Here is a 19,233-nt window from a genome sequence, read left to right as displayed (position 1 = left end):
TTGTTGTTGTTAAGTGCGAAGTCGTATCCGACCCATCGCGACCCCATGGACAAGGATCCTCCAGGCCTTGCTGTCCTCTACCGTTCCCCGGAGTCCATTTAAGTTTGCACCTACTGCTTCAGTGACTCCATCCAGCCGCCTCATTCTCTGTCGTCCCCTTCTTCTTTTGCCCTCGATCGCTCCCAGCATTAGGCTCTTCTCCAGGGAGTCCTTCCTTCTCATGAGGTGGCCAAAGTAGTTGAGTATCAAATTTGAGTATCAAATACTTTGGTACAATTCTACACATAGTTTAAATTATTATTATTATTATTATTATTATTATTATTATTATTATTTAATTTTTAGACCGCCCTTCTCCCAATAGGTCTCCCAATCCATTACTACAGGTCCTCTTTGCTGACAATAGGAACTGCTCCCTACTCACCTCCAAATGACAGCCTTTCAGATACTTCAAGAGAGTGATCCTGGCCCCTCTCAACCTTCTGCATACTGGACATTCCCAAATCCCTCACTGGGCTTGGTCCCCGGGCCCCAGATCCTCCTAGCTCTCCTCTGCACCCTCTCCATTTTGTCCATCTCCTTTTTGAAGTGAGGCCTCCAGAACCGCACACAGGACTCCAGACACTGACCAATGTGGTGTACAGCGGAACTATGACAGAAATAGCATCGTCTGGTTCAACTCATCTGGTGCAATGAAATTTTCCCTGATGAAAGGAATATTTCGTGGTTGGTTGCTATTCAGAGCTGTAAAGACTCTCGGGTCAGAATAGATGTTAGATATTAGATTCAAGTGGGTAGCCGTGTTGGTCTGAAGCAGCACAACAAAACAAAGAGTCCAGTGGCATCCTTAGGACCAACAGATTTATTCAAGGCGTGAGCTTTCAAGTGCAAGCACCCTTCGTCAGACTAAGAACTACCATAATGACAGTTGGAATATAAAGTTAATTCTAAACTGTCACAACATTCAAATTCAGCCATATAATTCTTTGATAAAACAGTCAGTCTCCTCGAATTCAGTTGTGGTTCACAAAAACATAGGCGAAATAAAACTTTATGTCAATGATCAACGGCTTCCACCCCAGGTTTTAGCCAAGAATTATCATATGGCTGCATTTGAATGCTGTGACACAGTTTACTAATTTAACAGAATTAACTTTTGCTTATATATTCCCACTGTCATGATGGTCAGTTCATAGTCTGCGGAAGAGTGCTTGCACTCGAAAGCTCACGCCTTGAATAAATCTTTGTTGGTCTTAAAGGTGCTACCGGACTCTTGATTTTGTTTTGTAATTTTTTCCTATTGTTTGCCTCAGATTTTCTCCAACTCCTTGTGAGGTTGCCCAGGCTCATGAAACACCAGCCATTGGGGCAGGCTGGGTGGCTGGCCTTAAACCCAACACATGTGCTCCCATGGCTCCTTATGGGCAGGCCTCAATCCACCCCACAGAGTCCATCCCCTTGCCAACTTTCCCTTCAGCTTTGGGGGCTTCTGAGTGTCTTCCATTCCTGTCCTCTCCTTATTGTGTGCAAAATATATTTTTATTTTTGCTTTATTGGGGACTCTGCTCTGACCATTTGGATTATTGCGCGTTATTGGTTTTGGTTTCTGGACCCCACAAAGAAGCCCAAGTTTAGCAAGGTCTGTGTGTGAGGAGATTTTATGGCTTTACGTCAGGCGCGCGCCCCCGCGCTGTGAGGGCAAGGCGGCGGGGGCGCGTCTCGTTCCTCCGCGCGCGCGCGCTCGCTCGCTTTGCCCCTCCCGGGCCTGCGGGCTCGCTTTCCATTGGCGCGCCTTATCGGGCGCCGCGTTGGAGACACGGCCGGCCCCTCCTTCCCAGGCGGAGAAGAAGGAGGAAGTTGGCCGAGGTTTGGGAGGGGGCAGCAGCGCCCCCCCTTGCCCCCTGCCCCCCTCATTCCCGAGGTAATCCCTCCTGGGGGGCTAGCGAGGGGGCCATTGTGGGGAGGGGGAATCAGCAGGGGGGAGGAGATGCTGCTGGTTGGAAGGCAGCTGGTGAGTGATGGGGGGGGGTGGATTTGTATTATTTTTGCATTTGTTGTTGGTTTAGCATAATTCCTACTGTTAAGGCATTGCTTTGCATTGCTTTTATTATTGCATGGTTTGTGTGGTTGCATTGCTTTGCGTTAGTTCTGCTATTGCATCCTTATTTCTGCGTCGTGTCTGTCGCATTATCCTGCGTTGTTCCCATTCTTGCATTCTTGTTTATTTGTTGAATCGTTACTGGGTTTTTTTTGCTCAATGCTTGCGCGTGCTTTGTTTGCTCCCAAACTCTGCCTTTCGCTTTCTTCCCCCCCCCCCTTTCGCTTTCTCCCCCCCTCTTTGTTGCTTTCTTTGCTGGGCTCCTGTCTGACGCCTTGGCTGTCAAAGCTTCTGCCCTGAGAATCTCGTTGGTGGTCATGAAAGGGCTGCTGGATTTGATCTCCCGACCTCCCTGCCTACAGCGGTATCAACCAGCCCAGGTGTAGTCAACCTGTGGTCCTCCAGATGTCCATGGACTACAATTCCCATGAGCCCCTGCCAGCGTTTGCTGGCAGGGGCTCATGGGAATTGTAGTCCATGGACATCTGGAGGACCACAGGTTGACAACCCCTGAACCAGCCGATCAGTATGCAAATGTACATCAACAAGTTCCCAGTCCCGGACTGGGATTTGATGGGCGACATTCGTATTGGTTGTCTCCTGGATTCTAATGTGAACTGGGCATTTTGTATTGTATGAGTTTAAATAGCATTTTGTATTGTATGAGTTTTAAAAATGATGTCATTCGGCAGCATGCAAATTTAAGCGATAAATAATAAAATAAAATAATCTCCTGGAACAGTTTTGCTTTCTGTATCCAAAACTAGCTGCAAGTTGTCAATATCTTTAACCTCCCTAAATAAACAAACAAATAAATAAAGATCAATCCTGACTGGTTACAAAATATTAACAACAACAGCTTAATTTTTACAGCCCCCACTTCTGAGGTCATCACAAAGGAGGTGGATTTTCCTCCAGACCAGATTGGCCAGGGATTCTGGTTTTGGAGGGGGCGGGGGAGCATCATCTGAACATGAAATTGGGGTCACTGTGGGTGGGCAGGTAGTTGTGAATTTCCTGCATTCTGCGGGGGGGTTGGACTAGAGGACCCTGGAGGTCCCTTCCAACTCCATGATTCTATGGTTGGCTCAGGGTAGGTGAACTTTTGAGTCCCCCCCTCAGCCCCAAAATGCTTGTTGCAGGCATGACTTTGAGGAAGTGAGCTCTGACTCAGGATGATTTAGAATGGGTTGGGTTTTGCTGGTCTGTGGCCGTGCTGTTTTAAGACTGTGTGAGATTACATCGGAAGGAAGTGCATAGGTTTGCACGGTTGGTTGCTGAACTCTCCAAGTAAATAACGCAGGGACCACTTCAATCCACTTCGGTGACCATTTGAAAGTGGATTCTGCCATTTCACACAGTAATAATCCAGTTGTAAAGTGCGTGTAGTGTTATTTCATGTGCCTGACAATGCCGTCTGTCAGGTAGGAGACAGGTAAGGTACATAAATCTCTTAAATTTGGGCTGTCATGCCATGGAATATCTAATTTTCCCCATACCTCCCCTTTTACTTAATGCCCAACCAATTTGGGGAATTCAAAATCTGGTACCAGTGCAAAGATATTTGCAACTCTTGTAAATCAATCTGCTCTTTTGCTATTGGACAGCACATAAAGTCTTAGCAGATTTGGAATTTCTTTTAGTAATGTGACACAGCTGAGAACTTGATGACTGAGCAGTTGTGCTTTGTGGTTATCTGATATCGCTAGGCCTTACGCTTGGCAGACTCATCTGTTGCTTGCAGATGTCACGCAGGGGCCCAAACTCAGCATATTTATTTACTTAAATACTCATTAGGACCCCAGGTGGATTACACAGAGTGAATCAATATAATCAATAGGCATTGATTCAATAAACAACGCAGTAGGATGAGGGTGATTAGGATTTTTCTTGCTTATTTTAAGCTCTGATATCAGTGCTATTAAATTGGACAGGAATATCTGTAGGTAAGTTCCTTCTTGGAACCAACCTGCTGTTCCTTCTGAATGCAGGCCCTTTTTAAACTTCCTCATTGAACTTTGAACCTAGACAGCCTGTGAAACAGTCTGTAAGATTAGTTTCTTATTTCTTTTCATGATCATGTTTGTAAATTAGGCTTCCGTAATCTGTTATCAGTTGTTTCGGTATGGTCTATTAATCAATTTCCCGTCTTTTGTACCCATAAAGTCTTGCTCTGGGATTCTAAAGGCGTTTTCTAGTTTTTCCGTTGTCTGGTTAACCATCTTACTATTACTTCAGTTCTTCTACTTTGGCTATACTTATTTTAAACTTGTTTTTAATAGTCTGTAGCAGCCTTTCTCAACTTTTTTACCATTGAGAACCCCCTGAAACATACTTCAGACTTCAAGAAATCCCAGAAGTGGCGCCATCGTGCAGAATATGGTTGGGAAGCGGAGCTGGACACGCCCACCCGGGGGCCCCTCCCCTTCCCACCCCCTCCAGGACCATAATTGGCCATTTCGGGAGGGGTTGGGTGGGTCGACATGACCGTATATGGTCATATCACCTGAAAAATGTTTAACAAATTCTAAAAATACATAACAAATCAACTCCCACCCATTTGGGAAATGCTTCCAGGGCCATCAAAAAACCCTGGTGTTGCATGAAACCCTGGTTGAGAAAGAGTGATCTGTAGTTTCATTTTCAAATCATGAAATCTGTGGTCTGGTTTCCCCCCTAATTATTTCATCTTTTTTAGTTCCTTGACTTTTCTTTCGTTTTTTATAAATTTAGCATGGAATAGCCTCTAAAACAGGCATTCCGTCTCCTCCCGTTTTTCTTTTCAGTATATTTTATTGTCATTTTAATTGGAAAGAGCTAATATTTTCTGCGGTCGGGTCAAGACTGACCTTGCCTTGGTGTTTTAAATTATTATTTTGTAATAATTTATTACCTGCCACTCCCGGACAGCTGACTCATGATGGGTTACAATAAGATACCCCCATAATCAAAACATAAAGCCCCAACCCTTAAAATACAGAGCATACAAGAAAGATGGCAGCAACCCCATCCCCAAACCCTCCCTTTTACCCCTAATAGAATTGGAGCCAACACAGATTAAGATTCTGTAGTCCACATGCTGGGTTTGGAGTAGAAAATCAGCTGGCGAGCTGCATTTAGAAGCAAATTCAATTACTGTGAAAAAAGATTGCCACTTACGTCCATGTTAAATATGGAAATTCCTGAAATCAATTCATATATTTTTAATGTCATTTAAATCTTGTTTGGGTTTTGTTTCTTGTTTCCAGAGCAGAAACATCTAAAAGATGCCACTGATGAAGTTGACTCACAAGTCTTCCCTGTGTTACGTTTGGCTACCTGGCTGGGTCTGTGAGTCATAAGCAACGGAGAACCCCGAGAATCATTTCACAAGTGTTTTTATACTGATGGTTCCAGGATCAGTTGCAAGTTGAAATACTGGTAAGTGCTGTCCATCTTATAAAAGTCCACAGCATCCTCTAAAGCAGTGGTCCCCAACGTAGTACCCACTTACAATTTTACTGGTGCCCTTGGAGATAGGGGTGGCCAAACTGGCTCTCCTGATATCCATGGACTACAATTCCCATGAGCCCTTGCAAGCACTTGTAGTCCATGGCCATCAGGAACACCACACTTTTGGCCACTACTCCATGTACAGCCAGCTGGGTGACCTGGGGCTTATCAAAATCCTATTTGAGCTGTTCTCACAGAGCAGTCCTGTCAGAGTTCTCTCAGCCTCACTTACCTCACAGGGGGTCTGTTGAGGGGAGAGGAAGGGAAGGTGATTGTAAGCCACTTTGAGACTCCCTTGGGTAGTGAAAAGCAGGGTATAAAAACCAAGTCTTCTCAAAAAGGTTCTATTTTTGTCACGTTCCCAGTGGATTTCTCAAATAAACAGGCTTTTTGTTAAGACTAGTTTGCAATACCCATACAGATGGCCCCATCTTCATGCCACCTCACTTCTAAAGGTAATGTCATTCTCCCAGGCACATTTGTTACACCCAAGTGCACTAACCCCCAGACCCTGCAGCTCCAAGAACAGGGCTGTAGATAGCACTGAAGCTTCCTCTCCCCCCAACACCCATCTAACCCCAGAAAATTAACACCTAGCCTACACCAGTGGATCTCAGCCTTCCTAATGCCGCGACCCTTTACTACAGTTCCTCATGTTGTGGAGACCCCCAGCCATAAAACTATGCAAGGGTTCTTTCACAGAAATTAAACCAAAACTAACCGATGGTGTGAAGACCCATTGTTCAGGATTGTATATAAATTGTTCTTTTCCTGGCGTTTCTCAGTTCAGTTCTGCCTCTTGTCCCACCATGCCCATCTCACTCTTTTTTGCTGCTACCAGACAGATGAACAATCTATCTCGATCTACCCTGCAAGGCTGTTGTGTGGATGGTGCCCCCCCTCCCCGGCCAAGCTGCTTGCCCTGCTGCGACCCCTTTGAAAGGGTCATTGGACCCCCAAAGGGGTCTCGACCCCCCAGGTTGAGAACCACTGGCCTACACAGAGTTCATTGTGAAATTTACAATCCCATAATCCCTAGCATTCCCAAGGTCACCAAACGGGCACTCCACACACACACCCCTTTGCAGGAAACATAAACATAAAAACAGGAAAGAATATAGTGGGATGCTGATAACAAACACAGATCCTGCCTTTTTGTCTTTGTTTTGTGGGTTTCCTGCTGAAAGGAATGTGCGGCAATGCTTATTTTGATACTTTCTATGTTTTGGCTAGCTCATGTTTCCATTTAGCAAGGAAGAAGTAATAAGTGGGAATAAAAATGGACTTGAACGCTCGAAGTTATTTACTTCAGAACAGCAAATCTTTGGAAAGAGATATCAAAACTTCTTACATAATGGATCATATGATTTCGGATGAGGCATTAACTTTACAAGATGAGGAGAAAGTGAAAGCTCAGGTGAGTTATTTGCAATTTTAATCCCCCCCCTCCTTGTTTATCAGGACATTTGGGTTTTTTGGCTGCAGCCATAGGAATTGGAATTCAAAATGTGGAGCCTGGAACAGTACAAAAGGCAGCCAGGAGAATGAAGGGTATAAAAACCAACTCCTACTCAGCTGGTTATAGCAGAGGTAAAATGGGAAAGGATTGCATATGGATTTCTTAAAGTTCCTCTAGTTCAGGGGTAGTCAAACTGCAGCCCTCCAGATGTCCATGGACTACAATTCCCAGAAGCCCCTGCCAATGCTGGCAGGGGCTTCTGGGAATTGTAGTCCATGGACATCTGGAGGGCCGCAGTTTGACTACCCCTGCTCTAGTTCTTTAAAACACCTCGGAATCTCTCCGATTTAAGTGGGAAAAGTTTAATCACCCGTTTGTCTCTGAAATCACAGAAGTTAAAAGTGCTGAACTTTTGGTGGATTGTACCAAATATATGATGGTACCTTTTTTCTTCCACTAGACTACCCAGAGAGAAAGAGCAGCTATGCTTCTGGAAATAATTCTCACCAAAGACGATCATGCGTACATATCCTTCTATAATGCTCTGCTTCATGAGGGCTACAAGGATCTTGCTGCCCTTCTCCAAGATGGCATCCCTATTATCTCACCTCAGAATGGGAAGACTTCAATGGATGGAGTAACCTCCTACGGTCAGTCTCGTAAGTTGTTAGTCAGCCGTAAGAATTTGGTGGGCAAAAATCTTTGGCTTGAAAGAGTAATTTAAATTGTCTGCTTTGAAGAAGCCTTTCAGGAAACAGTTACTGTGGGGGGGGGGGGTCTTCATTTCAATGGTATTACTCAATTAAGTACATTTGTATACCGCCCTCCCCTGAGCTTCAGAGCGGTTCACGTGAAACTTGAGGTCTTGGATCCAAAACTGTTTCGTTGGCATGATGACATTTCTGCCAACAGAACAGCATTTTAATTGGCAAAGGGGAGACTGGCAAAGGGGAACAAACTGGAGTTTTGCAGTGGGAGGAGGGAGCAGCAAAAATCACAGTCATAGAATCATAAAGGTAAAGGTATCCCCTGTGCAAGCACCGAGTCATGTCTGACCCTTGGGGTGATGCCCTCTAACGTTTTCATGGCAGACTCAATACGGGGTGGTTTGCCAGTGCCTTCCCCAGTCATGACCGTTTACCCCCCAGCAAGCTGGGTACTCATTTTACCGACCTCGGAAGGATGGAAGGCTGAGTCAACCTTGAGCCAGCTGCTGGGATCGAACTCCCAGCCTCACGGGCAGAGCTTTCAGACTGTATGTCTGCTGCCTTACCACTCTGCGCCACAAGAGGCTCTAGAATCATAGAATCATAGAGTTGGACTAGATGGCCTGTATGGCCCCTTCCAATTCTATGATTCTATGACTGTGATTTTTGCTGCTCTCTCCTCCCACTGCAAACCCCAGTTTGTTCCTGATATGGTTTAAGGAGCATCCACTGACCCCCAGAAGTTTTGGAATCAAAAGAAAATTGGTGGGAGTAGAGAGGTGAGGAATTTGCCTCGATATGCACTGCTTAGGAGTGAAGCCAAAATGTTTATGGAATGTTTAGGATATCCAAGTGTGAGAGGTAAGTGAGAGGAAATTGAACGGCTCTTCTGAGTGTTGTGCTTGTACTACAACCATTAGAAATGTTATTATTTTTACACAGTTGAATACATATTTCAGTTCAGAGCCTGGGACAATACTGATTGTCTTGCTAAGGGAAGGTTGTTCTCAGTTTCCTACTGTTAATTGTATTTGCCATCTGTTTTGTTTTCTTTTGGAGGCTTGGAATCAGCACTGATAAAGCTGTTCTGACCGAGCAGGAATATCAGAGCTCTCTCAGCCTCCTCTCCCTCACAGGGTGTCTGTTGTGGGGAGAGGAAAGGGAAGGTGAATGTAAGCCGCTTTGAGACTCCTTTGGGGAGAGAAAAGCGGCATATAAGAACCACGTCTTCTTCTTCAGTTATATCAGGGCTCTCTCAGTCTCACCTACCTCACAGGGTGTCTGTTGTAGGGAGAGAAAAGGGAAGGCGAATATAAGCCGCTCTGAGACTCCTTCGGGTAGAGAAAAGCGGCATATAAGAACCAACTCTCCTTCTTCAGTAATATCAGGGCTCTCTCAGCCTCACCTTGCTCACAGGGTGTCTGTGGTGGGTAGAGGAAAGGGAAGGCAAATGTAAGCCACTTTGAGACTCCTTCAGGGAGAGAAAAGCGGCATATAAGAACCAGCTCTTCTTCTGGTGGTAAGCTACATGAAAGATTTGAAGTGGAGATGACTGCATTAGACTTGTATTTTGGGGCTGTTGAACTGGTATTTCTGATCTGTACTGTGGAAAGTAAAGAATGTAATGTGATATTTGAGTTAACTGTCTTCCCTTTTGTGTGTCTCTGGATTCCAGTTAAGACTGTCCTTTGTGAGGGTGGTGTTCCCCAGCGGCCAGTGGTCTTCGTCACTCGTCCGGAACTAACAAACACAATCCAGCAAAAACTGTACAGGTTAAAAAGTGATTCAGGATGGGTTATTGTTTATGGAATGGCCGGGTGCGGAAAGTCTGTCTTGACAGCAGAAGCCCTTCGTGACCACAATCTTTTGAAAGGTATTTCTAGTTGCCTCGTATCGAATATATGTATATATTCAGCCCTGGACCTGTTTGTATTACTATATTGTTTACTGTTATACTGTGTTGTTATTTGGTTACAATTATTAGTTATCAGTTATACATGTTCTACAGACTGTTTTATGTATTGTTTTCTGTTATAATGTAAACCGCCCTGAGCCTCCGGGGAGGGCGGTATAGAAGTATAATAAATAAATAAATAAATAAATAAATAAATAAATAAATAAATAAATAAATAAATAAATAAATAAATAAATAAATAAAATATGTATTTCCCATTGCTCAGGCTCTGAAAGAGAGCTTCCTTAAAACAATGCAAGAAGTCACATGGGCATAATTTTAAAAACTTGACCAAACAACTAGATCTAGATGTCTTTTTCTTTTAAAGGATGCTAAGAATGGAATCACTTGAGACTTTATTGTAATAAGTATTTGCCTTTTAAAATTATCCCTGTAGCCAACCTTTGGATTCCTAACGTGTCCAATTAGGTTGGGTTTTTTTCTCTTTCTGGTTTTGTAATTCTGGTAGCTAGCCAAGCTCATCTAGTAGGTTTGTTTTGCTTGGTCTCTGTTCGTAAGTGTTGATACTAACACTCCCGTATGAACATGGCTGTTTAATTTGCACTTGGGAAATGTTCTGTAATCTCTGTTTTCCCTTCCATTACAAATGCAAGTGTATAAACAAATACAAGTGTAACCAGCAAGTAGCACAGTAGGATGGTAGACTCAGCGGAAGAGCTCCGTTTTACAGGCCCTGCGGAATTCTGGAAGGTCCCAAGGGCCCACAGCTCACCTGGGAGCTCATTCCACCAGGTCGAGGCCAGGACCGAAAAGGCCCTAGCCCTGGTTGAGGCTAGGTATGCTTCTTCATTCCCAGCCCCAAAGAAGCACGCCTAGCCTCGACCAGGGCCAGGGCCTTTTCAGTCCTGGCCCCGACCTGGTGGAATGAGCTCCCGGGTGAGCTGCGGGCCCCTGGGACCTTTCAGAATTCCATAGGGCCTGTAAAACGGAGCCCTTCGCCAGGAGTATGGTTGAGGCTGGGGTAGTGAAGGAAGATCAGTCGAGGTCCCCCTGATGTTAAATGCCATCTGTGATTCTTGTCTTTCCTTCCTGCTCCCTTTTGAAGTTGGATGGGGAGGGATTGGGGGTTCCACCATGTTGTTGTTGCTATGCTGTTATTGTATTGTTGATTGTCCATTTTAATGGGGTTTTAGCTGGACTTTCTGTATCTCGCCATGAGCCTCTCAAGAGTGGCGGGTAACATTTAATGATGATATGATGATGATGATGATGATGCTACTGCTCCCATAATACAAGGGTTTGAGTGGCAGTATTTTGGAGCTGGAAGTGTGAAGGCTGTTACATGCATGCAATATGTCTACTAGAATAAACACAAAAGTCTTCTGGTACCCCTCTTCAGTTAGTTTTTTTTTTTAAATGTCCTGACTCAGGGTTTTGTTCAGGCATGCTTATTCTCTGTGATACCCTAATTATATCTTGGCATCTTTTTGCTAGACTGCTTCCCCGGAGGAGTACATTGGGTTTCCGTTGGCAAACAAGACAAGGCAGGACTGCTAATGAAACTCCAAAATCTGTGCGTGAGGCTAGACCAAGACTTCACTTTTCTGCAGAGGCCCCCTCTCAATATAGAGGAAGCGAAAGACCGCCTCCGTTGGCTGATGCTACGGAAATACCCAAGGTGCAGTCTATGGAACAGAGATGTAATTCTTGCTTTAAATCAGCTTGGCGAAGGTGCTGCTGTTTTCATCAAGCGCCTGCATGCAACACGCCCCGATGTGCAAATGGAATTCTTTTTTTCAATTTCAAAGTAAATAATGTGGCGGGAGTTAATTGAAGAGATCAGTTCTTAAGTTAGTCACACATTGGGAACATCTTAAGTTGGAAGGCACCATACAGGCCAACCCTCTGCTCAAAGGATCTCGGCCTAAAGCATCCAGAATAAGACGGAGTGAGGGGGAGTTCTCCACCTCCTTAGGCAGCCAATCTTACTGCTAAACTACTCTGACTGTGAACATTTTTCCAGATATGTGGACAGTGCTGCTCTACACATACTTTAGGAGAAGGAGAAGAAGAAGAGTTGGTTCTTATATGACGCTTTTCTCTACCTGAAGGAGTCTCAGAGCAGCTTACAGTAGTCTTCCCTTTCCTCTCCCCAAAACAGACACCCTGTGAGGGAGGTGAGGCTGAGAGAGCCCTGATGTTGCTGCTCGGTCAGAACAGCTTTATCAGTGCCGTGGCGAGCCCAAGATCACCCAGCTGGCTGCATGTGGGGGAGCGGGGAATCAAACCTGGCTTGCTAGATTAGAAGTCCCCACTCTTAACCACTGCACCAAGCTGGCTTTAAAGCCGTTACTGCAGGTCCTCTCCTCTGCTGCCAAAAAAGTGTTTGATGAACCTATGTACAGTGGCTCAAAATGCGTTCACTTATCAACTCCTAGTTTGCCATCTTTTTAAAATAGGTCTCTCTTGGTGCTCGATGACATTTGGGATTCCTGGGTATTAAAAGCCTTTGACAGCCACTGTCGGATTCTTATCACCAGCAGAGACAGGAGTGTGGCAGATTCCATGAGTGGTAAGGACTTTTTTCTCTCTTAATTCCATGTGTTCTTTTCTTGCTGTCTGAATATTTTTCTTGTTGATACAAGGCCTGTTTGGATGGTAATTTGGCTCTCATTTTATTTATTTATTTATTTATTTATATTTTTATTTTATACCGCCCTTCCCTACAGTTCTGGGCCGTTTACATAAAACATTTTAGAACGTTTACATAGAACAATATCAATATAACAATAACAATAACATACCAACATGCCATGGGAAGTGGATGGGAGAGCAAAAACCCATGACTCTTTCCTTCCTGATCACCTAGAGAGAATCTCCGCCGTCAACTGACCAACACAGGTTTCAATTGTAGAATCATAGAGTTGGAAGGTACCTCCAGGGTCATCTAGTCCAACCCCCTGCTCCATGCTGGGGTGATAATTTAATAAATTTCTAGACTGCCCTTCTGAGTCCAGCTCAGGGTGGTGTGCATACACAAGTTATCAATATCAGCAATTAAGACATCAAAAAAAATAGCAATCCAACAATTTAAAACCTATTAACAGTTTAGCAGCATCTAATTAACAGCATTGATTATTCTCTTGCCATCCAGAAACTGGTCACTGCTGGTGGGTCGTTTCCAGGATGGGTGTCTCAGGGGGGAAGTTTTTGCCAGGGGGGCCCATAGCTGTTGTAGGGTTATTGGCCCCGACCAAAGATTTGGTGGAAGAGCTCCACCTTGCAGGCCCTGCTGAACTGTGCCAACTTCAACAGGGCCCTGATCTCCGAGGTCATTCATAGAATCATAGAATCATAGAGTTGGAAGGAGACATACAAGCCATCTAGTCCAACCCCCTGCTCAACGCAGGATCAGCCCAGAGCATCCTAAAACATTCCACCAAGTAGGGCCAGGACTGAAAACGTCCTGGCCCTGGTTGAGGCCAGACATACTTCCTTGAGGCAAGGGACCAACAACCAGATGGAATTTGCAGAGTGCAGTGTTCTTCAGGGGGCATAGGCAGAGAGGGGGTCGTTCAGGTTCAGCACACCCCTACTGCATAGTCAGTTCCTAGATTCTAGCTTAATCACTGACCTATATTATTGAAACCTTGGCATGCTGGATTTGGACTTATTTATTTATTTTATTATTTGATTTATAGGCTGCCCTTTTCTAGGCCCAGTCTCGGGCCGGTTTCCAACATATAAACAAACATATGTAATTAAAAGCAACTTTAAATGCTTTCCTTTTAGATGAAGATTTTAAATGATCTGGTAAAATTTCATTAGGGAAATTACTAGCAGATAGTACCAGATTCATATCTGCAGTTGAGATATGGTGGCAGGGAGGTTATGTCAAATGTTAGGCCACTGCCTGAATATGTTTATTAAATTTCCATATAGATTATGTAGATAGTTAAACATTAGCTAAACAGGAATCTGAACAGTTCGTGATCACTGCACCAGTGACTGGAGAGAGACACAAACTATAAATAAATTATTACATCACCATTATGAGTCAGTCCCCATGATGAGTCAAACTGAGTATAAACAATAAATACCTAAGACTCTAAAATATACATATGATAAGTATCTTCAATAAATCCCGTATAATATCTAAATATCCCAAAAAGAGAGCTTCCCCCTGTTATATAATTACCATCTCATAAAGGAAGCGTTTATATTTCTAAAAAGAATTTAACAAAAGTCTTCAAGAAGAGAGATGACCTGTTGTTTTATACCCTGTTTTTCACTACCCGAAGGAATCCCAAAGCAGCTTAGAAATATCTTTATCTTTCTCTCCCCACAATAGACACTCTGTGAGGTAGGTGGGGCTAAGAGAGTTCTGAGAGAACTTCTATGTGAGAACAGCCCTAAGAGAACTGTGACTAGCCCAAGGTCACCCAGCTGGCTGCATTTAGAAGAGTGGGGAATCACCAGTTCTCCAAATTAGAGGCTGCTACTCTTTAGCGGTAACACCACACTGGCTCTCAAGCACAAACATATTGGTTCAAAGTCCACGTAAGATCAGGCACTCCTTTTATGTTTTAATATAGAACATGATGAAAAATCCATTGTTCGTGAAGCTTAGCAGAGACTAAATGCTCATGATTAATTAATTACATTTATATACCTCCCTCCCTGGAGGCACAGTGTTTATAGTAAGTCATTTAAATTAAATACACGAGTTTTCAAATTTTATACATCCGTTCTGATACTGTATTCATATATTTCTGATGAGATGCTATATATATTTGTGCAGAAATTAGCACACTCAGAATCATTTCAAGATCAACGTCAGGAACACTATTTTTGAGTAAACTCCACTTTTGGATTTTGAAATCATTTAAAAGCAATGGGGAAAGATGCAGCATGTCTTAAACTGACTTCTATGATTCACCTTTAGAATCAGAGAATATCATAGAATCATAGAGTTGGAAGGGGCCATAGAGGCCATCCAGTCCAACCCCCTGCTCAACGCAGGATTAGCCCTAAGCACCCTAAAGCATCCAAGAAAAGTGTGTATCCAACCTTTGCTTGAAGACTGCCATTGAGTGTAATGCATGCTAAATGCTTTAAGTGTAATGCATGCTAAATGCAGAATGTATGTAATCCTTAGGTCTTCCACAAGTTAGTAAATGTATTTCTTGCTAATTTCAAATTTTAACCCTAACCCAGGCAAGAAATACGAAGTTCCTCTGGAAAGTGGATTGCCACACGACAAAGCACTTGAAATTTTATCCCTGTTTGTTAATATGGAAATCGTGGAGCTGCCAGAAAAAGCTGATAGTATTATAAGAGAATGCAAAGGTACGTGTTTTTGTTTTTCCCCCCTTATAAGAAGATCGACAGTATTTCAGTGCTCCTCTGCACAAATGCCATTTTGGAAAAAAACGAATGGCTTTGTGAATTTGATCCCGTTCTGAAAGTAGCAATTCCCTCCTGTGTTGTTCTTAAGCATGATGACTTTGCCTCTCTTTCAAAGCATCGCTTTGACATTTTGTGATCATTTTAATGGGGAAAAAACCCTGGTTCCGATCTCTTAGTACCCTCTTGCTACTGCTGAAGTGTATGTCATCTGGTCAGTGGAAAGAATGAAAAACAGGCTGCTTTCTTTTCTTCTCTCCAGTCTCAATGACTACATAGTTCCAATTGTCCATTGTCCCCTGGGCTGCCACAAATTAGCTGTCAGGGTTCTTAAAACCCCCAAAGCAGTCTGGAATCCATGCAGATCCTTGACTCTCCAAGGTTGGACTTTACTAATAAGTTAATTGTGTGTACAGAGGAAGGCTATAATCCTAGCCATGCCTTTAGTAGATGATAACCCAGTTGGGCCAGGGTCGGCTCTCAGCCATTATGTATTTCAATAACCACTTTGTTGTCTGGAGTTTTACATAAGGGCACCATGTTGGATCAGGCCAGTGGCCTATCCAATCCAACATTTTGTGTCACACAATGGCCAAAACCCAGGTGCCATCAAGATGTCCCCCAGCAGATCCAGAACTCCAGAAGCCCTCCCATCGTTGTGACCTATAAGCACTAAGATAACAGAGCATCATTATCATGACTAAGAACATTAAAGGCGCCATGTTGTATCAGATCAATGGCCCATCCAGTCCAACACTGTGTCACACACTTGCCAAAACCCAGATGCCATCCGGAGGTCCACCAATGGTCCACTGCTGCCCGCAAGGACCAAGTTTTCTTCTCTCTTATGTTCAGTTCTCTTGATGACTTTAAAAGAAGTGTAATTCCTTCCTTTTCCTCAGTAAATTAAGCAAATAAATATTAAATACATTTATATGCCACTTTTCTCCCCCAAGGGGGAACCAAAGCAGCATACTTGTCTCCACCACTTTACGAGGATTACAGACACCCCTTTCCCGCCCTCTTTCCATTTCAACCTCTTGGTTTCTGTGTTTCAGGTTCTCCTCTTGTGGTGTCGTTGATAGGAGCGTTATTACGAGATTTTCCCAATCGCTGGGATTACTACCACAAACAGCTTCAGAACAAGCAGTTTAAAAGAATAAGGAAGTCGTCTTCTTACGATTATGAAGCCCTCGATGAAGCCATGTCCATAAGTGTTGAAATGCTGCGAAAGGATCTTAAAGACTACTACACAGACCTTTCTGTCCTTCAAAAGGACATCAAAGTGCCTTCAAAAGTAAGGTTCTTAATCAGTACCTGGTCTGAATGTGGGGATTGTGAGAGTTAAAATGCCATTTATTGCAGGGGTAGTCAACCTGCGGTCCTCCAGATGTCCATGGACTACAATTCCCATGAGCCCCTGCCAGCAAACTCTCCTGATTTGTTGGCTATTTATAGAGAATGTTGTGTTTCTCCAGGATCCATCATTAGGATGGTGGCCATTGTGAACATAAAGTGCATGTGGAAGCAGAACATAAAGTGCATGTGGAAGCAGAACATAAAGTGCATGTGGAAGCAGAACATAAAGTGCACGTGGAAGCAGAACCTCTGTACCTATCTAAGAAACCTCTAAAAAGTCGGTATTGGGAGACAGTTTTGCCAAAATGTCACATGACACAGGAAGCTGTGGAGGAGGGGAGACCCTTCTTCCTGTGAAGGAAGTTTTCAGGGAAAGCTTTGTGAGAGAAATTTCTAATTCCCTCTCCTCATTGCATTCCCCTATTGCTACATAACATTTTTGACCATGAAGCTCCCTGACTGTCAGTGTTGGCTTTTCAGGAGGTTTTTTTTAGCCTCTTGAGGGATTACATGCAGCTCCCTTATACGTGTCATCTGAAAGCCTGGCGGAAGAGCTCTGTCTTGCAGGCCCTACGGAACTATTTGAGTTTTGATAAGGCCTTGATCTCGTTGGGGAGCTGAGAAGGCCCTAGTCCTGGTCGAGGCCAAGACGGTCTTTGGGGCCAGGGACCACCAAGCTGTTGGAACACATAGAACATATTGGTCTTCGGGGAATATATACAGACAGAGGGTCCTTGAGGTTTGCATTCATTTAACACGCTGTTTGTGAAGTAGATTATTACTGCTTTACTGATTGGCTTCTTGACCAGTTCTTTTGTCTCGCAACACATTTTAGGTGTTTTGTATCCTTTGGGACATGGAGACTGAAGAAGCAGAAGACATACTGCAGGAGTTTGTGAACAAATCTCTCTTATTTTGTGATCGGAATGGAAAATCATTCCGTTATTATCTGCACGACCTTCAGCTCGATTTTCTTGCAGAGAAGAATCGCTCGCAGCTTCAGGTACCTCTAGCCATTTTTCTCAGGAAAGTAGATAAATCTTAAAACACAAATAGCCGAGTGTTTAGTCAATATATAAAATCTATTACTGGTATCACGGGTGGCTGAATTCTGGCGCTCCAAATGTCTATGGGCTACAGTTCCTATGAACCCCTGCCAGCACTACTTCTTCCATCTCTAGTAATAAATTGGAAGTGACTTAACAGCACAGTTACCTACATCTGGGTAGCAAGTAGTTAATATTGCTACCTGTATTGCTTTTGATGAGTGGGGTGTAGTCTTCTGCTAATTTATTTCAGTCAAAATGGCTTGGACACTACCTGGAATTTCTGAGAGGCACAAGAGTAGATGACTTTTATAGATTCCCCCCCCCCATAGCATCCCAAAATGCCCCCTACCAAATACTGGCCCTGTGGGTTAGGGACCCCACAGGAATAGCTTGTGGGGAGTGGAATTAGAGATCAGCCTTCCTCCTTCTCTCTATGGAAATTTTGGAGAGAACCCAGTGAATGCTTAACCAAAAGAGAAATCCAGCAGCCTAACATTGACATGTTATTAATTTCACAGGAGCGACATAAAAAGGCAGTCCACCAGTACAAGAGACATTATAAACATTCTGTACCAACTCTGTCACAAGAGGACTGCATGTATTGGTATAATTTTCTGGCTTACCATATGGCAAGGGCCGATATGCACGAGGTAAGAACTAATGTCTCTTCCCTTTCTGCACACTGTTGCATGCAGGGACTAATGGTGATCTCAGTTCTTCACCTCATCTTCTCAAAACTCTGTAAACCGGCGAGGTTTTTGTTTGTGTGATGAAAAATATAGATTATTTCTGTAGATGGCTTTACCGCTTGACAGCAACATCTTTTCCTTCAATCCAGTTCAGAGCGCTGAGCAAACATTCGTATATTTTATAGATGCCATGCGCACGTTGTTAATTCCGTGGAAATGGAAATTGTGTGTGCTAGACGAAATTGGCAGTATTTATGGCTTTTAATGCAATTGAAAATGAAAATGCAATTGCTGAGCAGTCACAGCTGAACAGTGAAAAAGTACGTAACATGTTGGAATGGACAGGTTATGATGCTGCTTTATACCAAGATGGACCTACGCTCACTACGTACAAAAGAGGGCTGGCCAAATGGAGTAATCCAAACTGGGAAAAATTCAACCAATTGGCTGGTACAAAAATGTAACCAAAACGGGTTCCGGATAAACGCATTTTTTTTTCCTTTTCAAGGGCCCGTTTTCAAGGATGTTCCTCAGTGGTTTGTTTTCCTATGAATCATTCCTCATGCTCAACATTTCCTGGAGGTTTCTGCTGCTCTACGTTTTCACAGCTCTATTGAAAAGAAAAAGAAAAAGTGTTTATCCGGAACCCTTCAAGCAAAGGTTGGATACACACTTTTCTTGGATGCTTTAGGATGCTTAGGGCTGATCCTGCGTTGAGCAGGGGGTTGGACTAGATGGCCTATGTGGCCCCTTCCAACTCTATGATTCTATGATTCTAACCCATTTTGGTTTATGTTAAATACCTACAGAATAAGTTGGAATAAGTTTAACCAAAAAAATTACATTTCTGTATCATCCAACTGGTTGAATATTTTCAGTTTGGACCTACACTCACTGCCAGTGGCTCTCCAGATTCTCAGGGAGAGAAAATAATTTTCAGCATCAGCTCCCTGGAATTCATTCAGTGAAAGTGCTGGACACTGAATGTGAACCCTTCTTCATTCACAATCTTGTTACTTTACTACTGGCTCCCAGCTTTTCCCACAGCTGTGATATTCT

The 19,233-nt window shown here is 43.6% G+C and overlaps 1 protein-coding gene across 2 annotated transcripts in view; it reads left to right on the top strand.

Moving 5' to 3' along the window:
• The first annotated feature begins 1,770 nt into the window (after positions 1-1,770).
• The window catches only part of APAF1 (apoptotic peptidase activating factor 1), a 40,859-nt gene continuing 23,396 nt past the window's right edge, over positions 1,771-19,233 (top strand). The window contains exons 1-11 of one of the 2 annotated variants that reach the window (XM_077301101.1): positions 1,771-1,921; positions 5,347-5,518; positions 6,824-7,007; positions 7,510-7,699; positions 9,432-9,629; positions 11,166-11,349; positions 12,131-12,243; positions 14,889-15,020; positions 16,136-16,374; positions 17,272-17,439; positions 18,004-18,135. In XM_077301101.1, coding sequence (XP_077157216.1) covers positions 6,870-7,007; positions 7,510-7,699; positions 9,432-9,629; positions 11,166-11,349; positions 12,131-12,243; positions 14,889-15,020; positions 16,136-16,374; positions 17,272-17,439; positions 18,004-18,135 — 1,494 coding nt within the window. In that variant the 5' untranslated portion in view covers positions 1,771-1,921; positions 5,347-5,518; positions 6,824-6,869. Of the gene's footprint in view, positions 1,922-5,346; positions 5,519-6,823; positions 7,008-7,509; positions 7,709-9,431; positions 9,630-11,165; positions 11,350-12,130; positions 12,244-14,888; positions 15,021-16,135; positions 16,375-17,271; positions 17,440-18,003; positions 18,136-19,233 lie in introns of both variants that reach the window. The other variant, XM_077301100.1, reaches the window with a different exon arrangement.

The sequence above is a fragment of the Paroedura picta genome, chromosome 10 (assembly GCF_049243985.1).
Source record: "Paroedura picta isolate Pp20150507F chromosome 10, Ppicta_v3.0, whole genome shotgun sequence".
NCBI lineage: Eukaryota > Metazoa > Chordata > Lepidosauria > Squamata > Gekkonidae > Paroedura > Paroedura picta.
The sequence above is the reverse complement of the archived record's forward strand: the minus strand, read 5'-3'. Positions and strand labels throughout refer to the sequence as shown.